The sequence below is a fragment of the Macrotis lagotis genome, chromosome 2, assembly GCF_037893015.1.
Source record: "Macrotis lagotis isolate mMagLag1 chromosome 2, bilby.v1.9.chrom.fasta, whole genome shotgun sequence".
Lineage (NCBI taxonomy): Eukaryota > Metazoa > Chordata > Mammalia > Peramelemorphia > Peramelidae > Macrotis > Macrotis lagotis.
In genome coordinates this window covers 118667729-118685541 of record NC_133659.1, presented here as the reverse complement: position 1 = coordinate 118685541, position 17813 = coordinate 118667729, and the positions used below count along the sequence as shown (strand labels likewise).

At 34.0% G+C, this 17813-nt stretch overlaps 1 protein-coding gene across 1 annotated transcript in view; it reads left to right on the top strand.

Annotated features, from left to right (window-relative positions):
- The window catches only part of USH2A (usherin), a 1130853-nt gene that overhangs the window by 894029 nt on the left and 219011 nt on the right, over nucleotides 1–17813 (top strand). The window contains exons 50-51 of the mRNA XM_074222669.1: nucleotides 9891–10114; nucleotides 17498–17708. Of these exons, the coding sequence (XP_074078770.1) occupies nucleotides 9891–10114; nucleotides 17498–17708 (435 nt within the window). The remainder of the gene's footprint in view (nucleotides 1–9890; nucleotides 10115–17497; nucleotides 17709–17813) is intronic.

The following is a 17813-nucleotide window of genomic DNA, read 5'->3' as shown; positions in this document are numbered from 1 at the left end:
ATAAGAGGGTTTGTTGAAGGGCATATAGATCAATGGGGAGGGAATTATAGAAGGGTGCGTAAAGAAGGGATTCTTGGAAGATCAGTAGATTAAGGAATAGAAGGACAAGGTAGCAAGCAGAAGTAAAGAAGAGTGAGGAGGAAGTGTTAAAAAATGAGAGATACTCAAAAACCAAATATACAGATATCTATGAATGTGAATGTGTCTAGGTATCTGTGTAGCTATGTGTATACATGCGTGTGAATATGTGCCTATATACGTATATATAAAATGTCTATATTGGGTTTTATATATATATATATATATTATATATATATATATCATTGATGAGTGTGAGTATGTATGCACATATAAAGTATATATAAAAATATATGTATATGTATATGAAGTAAAGATGGACAATTCTGAACACAATGTGTAGAATTTATTATATAGGCTTTCTTGAAATGTATTACTTTACATGATGTATTCTCTTTCATGTTTTGCTGTGCACTGGATAATTTTTTCCTTATTCTTTAAGTTTAAATTTTAAAAAATACAATAAAAGTGTTACCTTAAAATATCTCTAGCTTGTGAAAAATCTAGGTCCTGCTTGAAGATCTCAAATGATGAAAAACCTACTATTTTCAAATGCAGCCCCTTCCACTTCTTGTGAGTTATGTTAGAAAATTCCTCCTTAAATGTGCTCCCTTTCTAACTTCTACTCTTTGTTCCTGGTACTTTCTTTAGAATCCACTTAATTCTATCATATTTATACTCCACTATAATGTCCTTACTAAAAATTTTCTCTAAATTAAACATCCACTATACCTTCAGCTCAGTCCTCAGTTGGCATGCTCCTTCATCCTCTCATTGGTGTCCTGGTGGCCCTGTTCTGCAAAGCATTCTATTTTGAAAAGATCCTTCTGTTTCCAAGAAGTAAACTCAGAACTCTAGATGTGGCCTACACAGGAGAGTGGAAAATCTTTATTCAAGATACTCTGTTCTTCAACCTAACCCAGCAGGATAATAATTGGGTGGGGGTGGGGGAGAGGAGTCAGCTTGATTTTTTTAAATAAATTTTATTGATATTTTGTTTTTCATCATCACGTTATCCCATGTATCTTTCCTCTTCTCTCTCTCCCAGAGAGGCATCCAATATGACAAGTAATATTGAAAAGAAAAAAAAACTGTACTATTGAATGTATCAGTTTGCTAATGTCCTCTAGAATTTTACCAGCATTAGACAATAATCTCTCACTTATAGGTTATAAACTTCACTTATTTTTACCTTTGTTGCTGTTGCTCGGTCATTTTTAGTTGGATCTGATCTCTTCCTGACTTTGGATCTGGTACTCTATTACTGTACCACAAACCCTGCTCTATTTTTCCTTTAAAAACATCTGAAAACATGTAATGTGTGTAACACATGTGTCCCTCTTACCTCCATGAAAGGACAGATTGAGGGTGTCTTCTCATTTCTTTTCATTGAGTCCCACTTAATCTTTATTGTTTTGTTAGTTTTACTTTTGACTTTTGGGTTTGTCGTTCTTTTCATTTACATTTTTGTAGTTCCGACATACGCTAGGAGGCACAGTGAATAGAAAGCTGGCCCTGAAATCAGGAATAACCACTTCTGAAATTCAAATCTGGCCTAATATACTTCCTAAATATAACACTGGTGGTCTATGACCACCACATGGGTCAGCAATGTAGACAATATTAGTAAAGAAACAAACAAATAAAGTAGATGTCAAATAGGAGTGGCTAGACAAATTGTGGTTCATGAATGAAATGGAATATTACTGTGCTGTAAGAAATGATGTATTTAGTGAACACAGAGAAGTCTGGAAAGATCTATAAGAATGATACCGAATACAGTAAGCAGAGTCAAGAAAACAATATTGTTCTTGTTTGGTCATTTTTCTACTGTGTCTGACTCTGTCTCATTTGGAGTTTTCTTGGCAAAGATACTAAAGTGATTTGCCATTTCCTTCTCCAGTATTTTGAAGATCAGGAAACTGTCAAATAGGGTTAAGTGACTTGCCCAGGGTTATATTTAGGAAATTCTTTGCTTTAAAGATAGTGCTGCTCATCTCCATTCTCCAAAGCTCATTCCTTTTATCTCCAAAATAGATACAGTGGTCTATTTTCTTTTCTTTCCTATGCCTCTACCTTTTCCCAACTTCTTTAATCTTTCTTTCCTCCTTGTAGTTTATCTTCCACTCTTCCAAGGGACACTTCATCTTCCCTGACAACTTGTAGAATAGAAAACATCTCCCAATTCTTTCCCTTTCTCCTCATTTGCACACCCAAAGTTAAATGGGGAATTTAACAGTGTATTCTGGAAACTATTTCTTTACAATGAAAAGAAACCAAGAGAAAAGAAACACTATTAATGTGACTACGAAACAGTCACCACACAAATTTCTCTTTAGCTGCCTCTGCAGATGCTTGAATTAGGGCTGATGTCCCCAAGATGCCTATAGGGCTATCACAGAATGACTAGTCATTACATTACTAATTTTCTAAAACTGGCTTGTGTCAGCTCAATAATATTTGCCTTTTACCAAAGCCTCATTATATTATTACAAGCAAACAAGCACAACAATAAGGAGAAAAAATAGATATTGGAACAAATCATATAGTATAACTAGAAACTATGAATATAATTATAGGTTTGGATAAATGAAATCCTTTCACAATTCGCAAGTTTCTATCGTCAGCCCCCCGCCCCACACACACACACACACATTGTCTCACAAGGCTGAGAGTGATCTTCTTTAAACAGGGATTTTTCATTTGTTTTGTATCATGAATCCTTATGACAAACTGGAGTAAGTTTAAGTCCCTTCTTAGAACAATTTCTTTAAATTTATGAAATAACTCATATAGGATTACAAAGGAAATAATTGTATTGCAATGGTTTTATATATTTGTATTTAAATACACACACAGAGACAGACAGACAGACACACACACACACACACACGCAAATTTGTGGATTGCAAGATGTTCCAAGCATTATCTTGAGTTCTGTCTAATTTTGTCACTCAGCCTCTCAGCCTCTGCTTATTACAATTGTTATTGAGTTTCTTCTTTATTACTAGGATAATATTTTTAAAATAAAGCATGGTGATGATTCATTTTATTCTGCTGATCTACCAACAGGACTTGCCTCTTTTTCCCATTTCCTTCTCTTCTTCCTTCAAAGACTCCTCCCCCCATCTTTGTGATCCTCTTCTTCCTCAACATGCCCATGCTACATCCTCTCCATTGAAATCTGAGTCCAGAAGTAGCGCTCCTGAACCAGGCCCTTCTCACTGTGTGGCATTGTGTGCCTGCCATGAGACCAGGCTGGCTCGTAAAACATCTCTTTATGTACTTTATTACTTAAACTCTTTTATTTGCCTGCAGGAGCCCTTTAACAAAATCACATTGAATTGACTTTCTCACACCAAATCAAATCTCCCTGGTCCCAGTTCAGTTGTCTTTGTCAATATGTATTTTATAAATGGAGTGAATTAACAGATGCTGTTGGAACAGAAGTGCTGGGGTAGCGTTTATGTTTTTAGTGCTCTCTCTGGGCAGATGAGTTGTGTAGGAGTGTAATACAGGTATCTGGGGATGAAAGTCGTGTTCTTCATTTCAGTGTATATGTATTCTTAACCATTTTCTTTGAATATATATTTTAAGCAGTTTTATTGTTCTTTTCTTTGAACGTTTGTTTATATGGCACTACCAATTATACCATTAATCTTGAGATGGACTTGATGACGTCTCTTGCTATTAAGGAATGAAAATTACAACCTTTTTCTCTTTCAGAGAGGTTGGCAAAGAAGACAGGGTAACTGGTGGATTGTTAGGTTTTTTTAAAAGTCACCTACGCAAAACCAGGCAGGTGTATTTCAAACATGTTAACTATTCATTTATTTGGCAAATTCTGAAAATACTATGGCTAGGGTTTCTTCATTGCCCTACCATCTTGAATTTGTCTTCTTGCCTTGTCTAGTAGTGCCTTTAGGATAAATAGTTCTTATTGTTTAACAAAGGTATAGGATACAATAAGAGTATCCAAGCTGGAATTTGTTGCTGAGCTCCCATTGTGTAAAAGTCATATTGAAAAAATATTTTCTGGGATTATTTTCATGTTGGGGAATGAGTTTTTGAAAACTGTAATGGATAGCTATTTTTTAAAGGTTGTAATATATCTTTTTGTCATTTTTACCATTCTACACCTTCTCTTCCCCATACTGGTTATGGTAACCAGAGAGACATCTACTGGTATAGGCAAGGATGAATATCATCCCATACTTTTGGAATAGTTTTCAAAATATGAAAGACTAGAAGTTACAACTACTTTTCTTTTTTCTCCCCCCATAAGAAATTATGCCTCTAGTTAATAAGACTTTTATGTTATGGGTGCTCTCCAGTCTCACAATTTTTAAATGGTCCCTTTGGTCAAACTTGAACTCCCCAGGGATTGCTCGTCTGAGATCCTAGTTTTTGTTTATTTTTAATTTTTTAACAGATTTTTTTTTGTTTGGACTTAGAAGTAGGGACTTTATAATTCTCATTCTTGCTTAAAACAAATAGATAGATGGATAGATAGATATATTCTCATATATAATGTTTAGATATTCTCATATATAACACATACATTCATGTACAAAAATTCATATATAATATATATTCTTATTCTTCCTTAAAACATGTTTTATATATTACTTAGATATTATATATGAATAAGGGCAGCTAGTTGGTGCAGTAGATAGAGAACTGGCCTTAGATTCAGGACAGGAGTTTGAACCTGGTTTCAGACACATCACTCACTAGCTGTGTGACCTTGGGCAAGTCACTTAACCCTGACTGCCTCTTTGCATCCAGGGCCATCTCTAGTTCCTCTGATTAAAATCTGGCCACTGGACCCAGATGGCTCGGGAGGAGAAAGTGAAACCAGTGACTTAGGACAGCATCTCTTCACTCAAATCCAATTCACATGCTTATCATGGCATCACCTCCCTGATGTCATCTTCTTTGAAAATGAAGGGAAATAATAATAATTATTATTATTGTTGTTGTTGTTGTTATTGTTATCATTTGTGTTATGGCACATATCTGTTACATGTGTGTGATATGTGCTATATAACACGTGTGTTATAACACAGTCCTGTATTATATTCTCATTCTTCCTTAAGATACATCATATATATATATGTATGTATATATGTATATATATATATATATATGTGTGTATGTATATGTGTATGTGTATATATATGTATATGCATGTATTGTGCACATCGTGTGTTTTATATATGTTTAAAATGTTATGTGTGAGTATAGAGGTATTTAGATACGTACCTATATCTCTATATCTATCTATATATTTATATTCATACGTTCTTTATTTTCAGATTTACTAAATTAGTAATCATCAGGTGTGTTTTTAAAATCCTTTACAAAATTGAACACTAAATTATTGTGAGGGAGAGCATGAAATCCATTTTGTGAATTACCTATATGTATGTATGTATATATGTATATAGAGAGAGTTTTATATATGTCTATATTTGTATATATATATGTGTGTGTTTTACTCATATATTATATGAATTTATTATCATATACTTTATTATATAAAATGTTATATATATAGTTTTAAGGGAGCCTGAAAATGTTATCTATATGTATATTATATATATAATATCTATATATGAGTATATGTGTTATATATGAATATGTTATACATGGGAATATATGTCCTTTTTTACAGGTATACTAAATTAGTAATCATCAGTCAGGTGTGTTTTTAAAATCCTTTACAAAATTGGATGTTAAATAATTGTGAGGGAGGGGCATGAAATCCATTTTGTGAATTACATATATGTATATACATATATATATATATATATATATATTTAGAGCGTTTTATATATGTCTATATCTGTATATATGTTTTACTCATGTGTTATAGGAATTTATTATTATATATTTTATTATATGTTAATGTATATTTATTATATATTAATATATTTCATTATATAAAATATGTTTTAGATTATATGTTTTAAGGGAGCCTACAAATATGTTATCTGTATGTATATAATATATATTTATATGAGTATATGTATTATATATGAATATATGTTACATATGGGAATATATGTCCTTTTTAACAGATATACTAAATTAGTAATCATCAGTCAGGAGTGTTTGTAAACTCCTTCCCCAAACTGGACATTAAATAATTGTTAGTGAGGGAGGGCATGGATCCCTTGTGGTGAGTTAGTTATACTATATGTTTTATATGTATTTTAGTTATACATTCTATAATATGTTCTATATGTTTTGTATATGTATATATATTTTAGGGAAACATGAGACCATATGCTTTATGTAAAAGTAAATGACTATATATGTTATAAAAGAAAATAAATATATATAGATGTAGATATGTATGTGTATACACACATGTGTGTGTATCTAGATAGGAAGGAAGGAAGGAGGGAGGGAGGGAGGGAGGGAGGGAGGGAGGGAGGGAGGGAAGGAAGGAAGGAAGGAAGGAAGGAAGGAAGGAAGGAAGGAAGGAAGAAACAAATAAAGAAACAAAGAAAAGGAAGGAAGGAAGGAAGGAAGGAAGGAAGGAAGGAAGGAAGGAAGGAAGAAAGAAAGAAAGAAAGAAAGAAAGAAGAGGTCCTCTTTGTCAGGCTTCCCAAATTAGTCATCTTCCGCCCTCCCGTTGGCCGGCCATTGAGCCGTTGCTAGTGAAGGCGGGCGCGGGGCCCACGCTGTGCGGTGGCACCTCCCCGGGTGCTCAATGCCCTGCCAGTGGCCCGAGGAAGGGCTGATCCCAACGTGCCCACAGATCACTCAAAATAAAGTCCACGCCGTATTCGTTGACAGCTTCACTTCCGAGGGCCGGCTCCATCCATCAATAACAACACGTGGCCTATTTTGATTGTCTCAAATTCGCGAGTCCCCCGGGGTCAAAGTTCGAGAGACAAGCGCCCCACGTGATGGATCGGGCTAGGGTCAAAGGTTGTTGCCAGGCCCTTCCGAAGAGGGGCCCGTCCCTGCCTGTGCGGCTCATTCATGCTGAAGTGATGCACTCTGGGAATTACTACCAAACTCTGCTCGGCAACATCTGCTCTCCCTAAGTGAGTTAGTGCACGTCAGACATCTTTATGTCAGAATATTGCGGTGATGGATGCAGTCCTCAGAAAATGCTGCATAAAAATCTGGTGTGCCGTTCTGGCCATTAAGTGAAATTACTATTTAAATTAATGGCACTGTCACAGTTTATCTGTGCAAAGAATGAACGCTGATTAGGGTATTAAGTAATTAGCAATTTATCACACTGGAACAAGGTTGATAATAATTAAAGAAGTAATGGTTTACCAAAGAAACTAGAAAGAGAGTCACTTCTTGTTACAGGAGTGAAATCTTGGCTGAAAAATTAAATTCCCTTACACAAAGATGTGGAAGAAAGCAATTTTTTTTTCCTGGTATAAAAACAGTTCATTATCAAAATTTCCGTTGGCCTGTCAAAAGTCCCTCAGAGCTATCAGATGGTTGGTTGTGAGCTTCAAATTAGGTCAGTGTCTGCATTTTGATTCTATCCTTAAAACAGGTTGAAACTATAGAGTAATTTAAGAGGAAAATGTATGCTTCTCTCTGAAAGGCCAGTTTTCACATTTTGATTGCTGTTTAAAATAGAAACATGTATTGTTATAAGAAAACTGCTGGAGAAAATGACAGTTAGGGAATTCAAGGCTGTATTTGAATGTCTGATTAGAAGATAGCCGAGAATTGTCCAAAGAAGAAAAATATAGGGTGGTAGATTTTTTTTTCTTCTTTTCCACTGTAATCAAAACTTAGGCAGCAGAGAATATTCCTACATATAGTTGTTAAGAAAAGAAAAAATATTCTTGATTATTTTATTTATTATTTTATTATATTTATATTTGTTTTTTATTTATTTTATTAAAATAGTCAAAATTATCACCTAAAATACGAAGAAAAATAGTCAAAGTCCGAAGTTATTAATTCCAGTGATTAATAAGCAAAGTCCAGTGTGTGTGTGTGTGTGTGTGTGTGTGTTTGTGTGTGTATGTTTAAAGTTGTATATAATGATCAACTATAATGGATGCAGTTAGGACAACCCTGGGAGATCCATTAAGGACAATGCCATCCACATCCACACACAAAAAAAGAAACACCCAAAACCAAAAAAAAAAAAGTCCATAGAATCTGAATGCACACTATGTTCACTTTTTAAAAATTTCTCTTATGATTTTTTCCTTTTCTATCCTATGATTTCCTTTCTTTTCCCTTAGTCCTAATTCTTCATACACAAAATGACTAATATGTAAACATGTTAAACACAAATAAACAAGTTCACTAAAATGTTCAGCTCTGAGTGGAGCGGGGTGGGAAGGCACAGTGTGGAAGACAATTGTGTAACTTATAAATACAAATGGATGAATGTTGAAAAACTTTCAAAATGGGTAATTGGAAAAATAAAATATCAAAAAACTAATAAAGTTGTATATGATTTAACCTTTCAGAGACCTTTCAGTTGAACTTGACCCAAACCAGAACTCAGTTGAACCTATGACTGCATTTGTTCTGATATGAAAGCATAGGAAGAGATGAAATAGCAAACTTTAAAAATCAAAGCTACAAAGAGTTTTCTTTAGGAATACATGGAAAACTTCCTTCTTTCAGTATAATGACCAGTCAAAGTCACCCTCTGATAACAGGGAATAGGTTTCAACAGTGAAGAATAAAACCCCTCTCAGCCTACGTATTCTGGGAGGTTCTTGCCCATGACTTTCCATGAAATCCTCCATCAAATTTCAACTCAACACGATGGAGTCTTCTTCTGCAACTTGTAATATAATAATGGTTATTAATAATAACAATTTCAATGAAAAGTATTCCTCATTTAGCAAATTTAATGTTGTCACATCCTTCTGATCTAGATTCTAATAGAGATGGACTATAAATTATATCAGATTTTAAATGTCATAAAGTCCCCTATCCATGTCCTGGAACATAGACCTCTCAATTTCTTGCTTCATCTAGCTCTCTATTGATAGGTTTCTATCATGTCTGTTCTTATATACTTAAATATGTTTAAATGACATGTTTAAATGTTTAAATCATGTTTAAATGACAAGAAAAAGAAAACAGTTGATTTGACCAGTTCACAGTTCAGTCAATTCAGGAAAAAGAATGGCCAAATCATATTTTGATTAAATTATCTGGTTTATTCTGACAAATGATCGCTCTAGTAAATTTCATATGGACACTGATTTTTCATGTATTTATACTCCCCCATCTTTCTTGCTAGACTGTAAGCTTCCTGAGTTGAAGGGTGCTACTATTTCTAGTTTTCTTTATATCACCTGTCCACAATGTTAAGTTTATCTAAATCTGCTACTCCATGTATTCCTTCTGCCTGACCTAAGAGCAAATCCCTACATATTCAGGTGATTGTTGCCATATCTAATTTCCTCTAGTTATTATTGATTGCTAGACTTTTTTTTCTTTGCAGTCTAGTGAGCCTCTTTGGAATAAACCAATCTGAATTGTGACATTCCATTAAAGGTGAATTCCTTGATTGAGACTCAGAGTTTTTATTTATGGAGTATTGAAGAAGATTGAATGAGCTGAAAGATTTCACCAGATTTCCATCTTCCTGAGTTCATTCTTACCTCGTGTATTTCATAAGAAGGGTCATTCATTCATTCACCTTTCGAGCACATTTTGTAGCTGAATGCTACTTTTAGCATTGCACCATTTCAGCGACTGCCCGACTTTGACATTTTTATGCTAAACTTTATTATTGTCTCCGTTTTCTTCTTTTTTATTTCATATTCATATATAATGTTTTATTGTTGCAGAGATGTTCTGTTGTGGGCAGGATTATGTGAATATGTCAGATACCATATGCTGCTCAGCTTCCAGTGGCGAGTCTAAAGCACATGTTAAAAAGAATGACCTGGTGCCAATAAAATGCTGTGAGACTGAACTTATTCCAGAGACCCAGGAATGCTGTAATGGAGTTGGATATAATCCTTTGAAATATGTTTGCTCTGACAAGATTTCAGCTGGAATGATGATGAAGGTAATTGATAGAAAACCTCTCCGAGGCACTGGTTTGACAATGGAAAGAGAAATACATTGTTCATAACTATTTTTCTAAAATAGGAATATAAAAACTCCTGTGTGCATTATTCATTTTCACATTACATCCATATTAATACCAAATGAGTTGGCCATGATTGATGTTATTGCAATGAATTCTAAAGGAATTAATAATGATTAGCCGTGTCTCTAAAGCTTTTCCCAGCACTTCAGATTAGTGTAGAAGCTAAAACTCTGCATGCTGAAAGGGCCAGCATAAATAGCCTGCTGCCATTGTGTGACTACTGGGCTATTCCCCTTTGGGGGGATCTGAAGGGGGGATGGAAGCTGGTATGTCATTGGTTTGCCGAAGAAAGACGTCCTTCTTCCACCAACACCTCCTTAACCCCCACCCCTTCCAATCTGTTCCACTTCTTCATCTTGATAGAGACCTTCAATCCAATAAATTCACTTAATTCCATTTATAATGTACTCCTTGGGACTGAGCAGAATGGACCGAGTGTCTCTGTCAACTGAAAGAGTGAAAGGTGCTATTGGTTTCATCATTTATTTTTATGCATGTGATGCTCCACATACTCCCACATCATGTTCGTTAGCATTAAAACTGACCCCGTGAGCCAGTAACATAATGTTTAAAGGAAGGGATCATAGATAAGAAAAGACTGTCTGCTCCCCAGTAATTTATGGTCACTACTTCTAAAATGCCTGCCTTGGTCAAAGTCAATAGGAGAGATCTTGCTGGAGGAGTAAGCCTTAGACTCATTGGGTCAAAAGCATGTACTTTGGGATGTGAATTAATTCTTTCATACAAGTAGGGCACCAGAGCACTCTGATATAATGAACTTTTAGGTTAAGATCTCTGAGGATATGCAAAGAATAATACAAATTTATTTCCATTCAACAAATGTTTATTAAGCATAGACTCCCATAAAATTGTAAAATTCGAAAGCTTTCAAAAAAAAAGATTGGTAGAAACTACCATTGTATGAAGCATAGACTCCTGTGAAGCTCTGTGCTCACTTCTTGTTGTTATTGTAAAGTCATTTCAGTCATGTCCACTCTTCACAACTTCATTTAGAATTTTCTTGGCAAGGATACTGGGAGTGATTTGGCATTTCCTTCTCCAGCTCATTTTCCCAGATATACCAAACCATGATTTTTTTTATAAACTTTTTTCCAAGCATCTATCATTTTATGGGAAGTTCCTAATACAAAGTCTCCTAGATAACAGTTAGTGAGTCAGAAACATGCATGCTCACCAGTCTCTTAGGTGAGGCAACTCTTGAAAACAGGGTGAAGTGACTTGGCCAGGGTCACAATTTGAGCACAAGGGGAGTCTTCCTGCTTACTAGGGCTCTAAGCAGTACATCACCTAGCTGCCCCCCACCAGGCTTGACACTGGAAGGATAACTAAGTCATAGCTACCATGGAGTTTACGATATAATAAGGAAGCAACTAATTATATAGAAGACGAAAATCACAAGAAAGAGCACTGAAATGGGAAGTCTGAGTTTGAATATGGTGTCCCAGATTTAAGCTTCAATCCTGAGTCTGCCACTTGTATGACCTTGGGCAAATCATTCCACATCTCTGGTCCTCAAATTCCTCATCTGTTAAATGAACTTTGGACTAAGTGATTTCTATATACTTTCCACTCTAAAGTTAAGATTCTATAAATTTTTTTATTTTTATTTAAGGCAATGGATTTAAGTGGCTTGCCCAAGGTTGCACAACTAGGAAATTATGAAGTGTCTGAGGCCGGATTTGAATTCAGTTACTCCTGACTCCAGGGCTGGTGCTCTATCCACTGTGCTGCCTAGCTGCCCCTAATTCTATATATTTTGAATAAGTAACTAGGTGACATAATAGACAAGGTGCTGGAGTTGGAGGAAGGATGATCTGGGTTTAAATCTTGCTCCAGATAATTATTAGTTGTCAAGTCCCTTAAATTCGCTGAACCTCAATTTCCTTTACTGTAAAATGGGAATAATTGTAACACCAACTTCACAGAGTTATCATGAGGCTGAATTGAGATAGTATATTTAAGGTGCTTTGAAAACTACAAAACATTATATAAATCTGAGCTACTATTTAGTTGATCTGACTTAGAACTGAACAAAAATAAGCACTAGAGTAGCCTCTACCTCATAGCCTAGAACTTACTAAAACCCATTTCCCCCCTAATGTTTGATTCAGAATATTTTTCTTGCCATTCTATATTTTTTGTCTTTGAGATTGGTGGGCATGTATGTTTCTGATTCACTAACTGCTCACTGGGAGACTTCATATGAAAAACTTTCCCATAAAATGAGAGCTACTTGAAAAAATGTTTTTAAAAATCAAGGTCTGGTACTTATGATGTTATCACTCTTATCTGTTTGTAACATTTAATTTCCTACTAACATCCTTATCACAATTATATGAACCAAGCTGCAGGTTTAAGTTTCAGGTTAGTGCTACCCTCTCCCTACTTCAAATGTCATAATAAGATGGATTAAGCATCTGTACATAAGTTCTCATGGTGATCTTGGAAGCCTATTGCAACGTCACAATCCCTTTTAATATTTGTCTTTATTTTGTCCTTGAGAAAAGCTGATGAGCTGGTCAAAAGTAGTTTGATTGGTAGGTCCTTGGTCCCCTGAATCAAGTTTGCTAACTAGGTATTGACCCCTTACATAGTCATTTTCTTGATGTGGCACAAATTTGAATTAAGGTTGGTAGGTCTGAGCCTTCATTCTTTATTCTTTTTTTGTCTACTCAAAAAATATGATGCCTTTCAGCATTCAGACCAGAGGCATCGAATTCTCAGTCACAAAACTCTTGAGGGAAGCTGAATCAGATTGAAATGTAATTGAGAAATGTTTAGCAAAATAAATAAATAAGTGTAGTTTCCAAAGTCAATAAATGGCCCACAGGAATTCATTGCTATTTGAGTTTGACACTACTGATCCAGACTACCTTATTTCCTTTCTCCATTTACATAGCAGTCCTTATTAGTGCCTCATCGGGTCTTTGTCTAAAACTCTATAAAGTTTGAACTTGGAATGATTTTGAGGTCTAAGTTCAGTTTGTACAGCTTATTGAACATCTGAGCTATGCCAGTGGAGCTAAGGAAAATGGGAGGGGGAGGCAGGATGGAGAGGGGAGGAAGGATGGACAGGGGAAGAAGGATGGGAGAGAAGAGAGGAAGTTGGGTTGTGTGCTGCCTCTTTGGGAACAGTTCCCTCTCCTTTTGCCCTGTAATGATTGAGCAGGACAAATAACCAATATTTTATGTAATAGAAGCCTTCCCCCAAAGTTAACTTAGGTCGATTTTTAAAAATCAAATTATATCTGAAATATACAAGGAAAGTTCATTATTTAAGCAAGGCAGCCTGGGTCTCATTTTATTCATCTGTAAAAGGAAAGGATTTTAGTACATCTATGAACCTATAAGAGAAATTGAGGGGAGTCCAATTAAAATGTAAATAATAATTCCTAATATATAAATCCAGATTGTGATATATTGAAATTTCCTATGTTAGAGTCCACCTATATCTAACTTAATAATAGGCTCTTGGATTTAGAGCTGAACATGAGGCCTTTTCTGATTCTATTTGGCCATGTCTGTCACTAGACTAATTTTAAAATTGAAGAAACCTATATAGTATATAGTACTAATTATTTCTTTAAAGGAACAGCTTAATTGCCATTGTTGATATATATATATATATATATATATATATATGCAAGTTAGTTGTCATTCTTATATAATGACATTCATACATTACCTATATGTGCACATATACATATATGGGCATGTATATTATTTTTAGCATTATTTCCTTTAATAGAATATATTCCTTCAGGGCGTTGACTCTCTAAAGCTTTATTTTCATATTCCCAAAACCCAGAAGATTACATGTACATAATCAATACTTACTTGATTAATAAATAAACAAGATTATAAATAATAAAAATTAATAAGCTAAGTAAAAAAATACTTGATTATTTGGAAAAAATTCTGTTGGTCATCAGGTACAAACTCTTAATTTCATAAATGGGGAAACTGAGGCCCAGAAAGGTTAAATGATAAATCACACAGCTAGTTAGTGAAAGATAAAGTACAAACCAATAGACTTTGAAATAAAATCTATCATTTTATCTACTATGCCACAATTTTCAGGCAAATGAATGCAATTATTATTAGAATTTTAGCTCATGAAATATTTAAATTCACTAAAGACCATATAACTATAATTAAAGTGAGAAACTAGAACAAAATTACTTTGCATCAGGAGAATCTAAAAAAAGCAGGAGTTGCAATCATACTATCAAATAAATCAAAAATAAAACTGACAGTATTAATAGAGCAAAACAAGAAGATTGTGGTATTCTTTAGAGAATCAGTATTAGTTTATATATATATATATACACACACACATTAAAATAAAAATTAACTGAATTTCAACAAATATAGCTAGTTACCATAATATTAGAAGGCTTTAATGTTCCCCAGAGCTAGAGAAATCTAACAGAAAGAAAAATGAAGGAGAAAAATATGAATCAGAGTAAAGTGCTAGAGAATTTGGAGCTAAAATATTTATGATGTCTTCTGAATGTAGAAATTAAAGAATATACCTATTTCTCAGTACCACATGGGACAGATATAGATTATGTATGAGGCAACAGAGAAATCTAAAATAAATGAAAAAAAATCAGAGACACTAAATATTCTTTTACAGAAAATAACTCCCACAATACAATTATAATTAAAATGGAATCATATTAAAAAATCATACACAATCCTAAATGAATGAGTCAAAGAACAAATCATAGAAGCAAGTAAAAACTATGTAAAGGATATTAATAAGTAGGTGATAAAATGCTAAATGTTTCTGTTATGCAGCTAAAGGAGTTCTCAAAGGAAAAATTCATATCCATAAAAACAAACATTAGCATAACAGAAAATGAGGGAATAAAGATAGAAGAAGAAATCTTGAAGATTTGAACATAAGTTAAATTAGAAATTAAAAACCTTGGAACTTAGATTCAAAATTTAAAGCTGGTTCTTTGAAAAAATTAATAAAATGGACAAATTTTTCGACATCATGATTAAATGAGAAAGAAAAATCAAATAAATAAATAAATGAAACCAGTAAACATAAAATCAAAGAAAGATCAGAACTTACTCTGCACCTATCTCCCCTGCCCCCCCCCAAAAAGCATGAGATTTGAAAGGAAAGAAAAAATGTAATGTACCCAATTAACAAAACACCTCCTAGAGATGTTAAGTAATCTGACCTCAGAAAAGGAATTTGGCCTATCTAGTCAGTCAAATAATAAAACAAAGATGGATTTAAAAGATATAATTGTCAAACTTTTAAAGATCAGAAGCTGCAGTAGGACTAAAAGTCAATATAATGCCCAGGTATCTACACTGTTTTTTACATTCCAGGGACCAAGAGTCACTAGAATGCCTAAACTTGGAAATGGAATGGGTGACAGCTTTCATGCTACTCAGTAGTAGGATCAGGATCAGGTAATGATCCTATTGGAATTCCTATTGTGATAGGGATGCCTAGTAAATGCACACACACACACACACACACACATCCACATGCACACATGTAGTTATAAAATTCATTAATATGGATACATTTAAGAAGAATTGATAAAATGATATGATTTTTTGAGCAAATAGACAAGTTATTATAAAGGATAAAAAAGTTAATTTTGTTACATATAACTTTCATCAACAAAATTAATGTAGATAGAATGAGGGTAAGTAGTCTTCTAAGAAAGAAAATCTTTGTTTCATCTATCTCCATTGTGTATAAGGGATCTGATATCCAAGATATATTGACAACCATAGACATATCTAAAGAAAAAAAAACTAATCCCTGATAAACAACATGGTCAAAGAATATGAATAAATAGTTTTGAAAATTACACAGTTATAGCCATATTGTAATATTTTGCTTCCAAATCACAGATATTAAACAGACAAGTAAATATAGTCAATATTTGAAGGGATGTAGAAAAACAAGCACACTAATGAATTATTGGTGTAACTGAAGTGGTTCCAACCACTCTGGAAATCAATTTGGTTTTATTTGAAGAAAGTGACCAAAATATCTATACCTTTTTTTTAAGGTTTTTGCAAGGCAAATAGGGTTAAGTGGCTTGCCCAGGGCCACAGAGCTAGGTAATTATTAAGTGTCTGAGACCGGATTTGAACCCAGGTACTCCTGACTCCAGGGCCAGTGTTTTATCCACTGTGCCACCTAGCTGCCCCTATCTATACCTTTTGACTCATATACTCCATTGCTATGCATTTAACCAAAGGAGAAAGATTCTATAAATACCATATATACATATATATATATATATATAGATATAGATATAGATATAACAGTACTATATGTAGTAATAAAGGATTGCAAACAAACTATATGCCTACTAATTGGGTGGTAGATTATAAATGTAACAGAATATAACTGGACTATATGTAATGAAAATGAATTCATCTATGATGAACAATTGTGAACTGATATAAACTGAAGTAAAGAGGATCAAGAAAATAATCTACACAATGATTACAATATAATTGGAAAAGAATGAAAATGGTGTAAAATTATAATGAACAAGCTTGAACATAAAGAGAAGATCCAAGGAAGACCCTGTAACTGCTTCTTTGCAGGGTAGGAAATTCTATCTACTTCATAAAATTTTCAAAAATGTTTACTGTCATTTTCAACAGAAATGGTAGTTTTGCCAAAGCTATCCCCTTACTTATATTTTTCTTTATTATAAGGTCATATATTTAGTAATTTACTAATTCAGTAGATTCAGTGCCAGGTCTGAAGTCAGTAAGACTCATTTTCTTGAGTTCAAATCCAGCCTCAGATATGTAATAGTTATTTGACCTGGTCAAGCCACTTACCCCTGTTTACCTCAGTTTCCAAAAGTATAAAATGAGTTGTAGAAGGAATTGGCAAACAACTCTAGTATTTACCAGGAAAATCTCAAATGAAATCACAAAGAGTTGAACATGAAGAAAAATTGATAGAACAAAGTTCATCATCATTTGAAATATGCAGATGATTAATAAAATATTTTTAAGATGACATGATAATTTTTGGTTCTAGTCATATCATCATCATTGGAAAGTGGAATTTTCTAAGAGGATATTCTTTTTTCCCTTGAAAACTAGAATGGTGAAATGATATAACCTTCCTCAATGTTAAAATTAATTTAGAGGAGATCATTCAAAATTAGGATGCATACTATTTCATCTGGAACTAATAGTTATGTATATCCAAATGAAGTTTAATAATCTCTTCACTTCCCCCCTTCCCATCATCTCTTTTGTTTGCCTTAGGAGACCAAAGAATGCAGACCTGCATCCCTCTGCCCCTCTTCCATGAAAGATACAGCATATTGTGGCAGATGTGACTTCAACCTTACCAGCCATAGTTGTGCTTTGATAAGAGATCCTCACCAGACTGCCAAGAAACTATCTGATGAAGACATGTGTCCATCAATTGAAGAAGCTGTCTACACTGGGAACACAAGTACCTATTCATTCATAGGTAATTACAAAGGGGTGACCTGACTGAATAATTGGAGACAAAAATAAAATGTTATATTAAATATGTTTTTACCCCTCCTCTTAAAAGAATACTATTCTTATATGT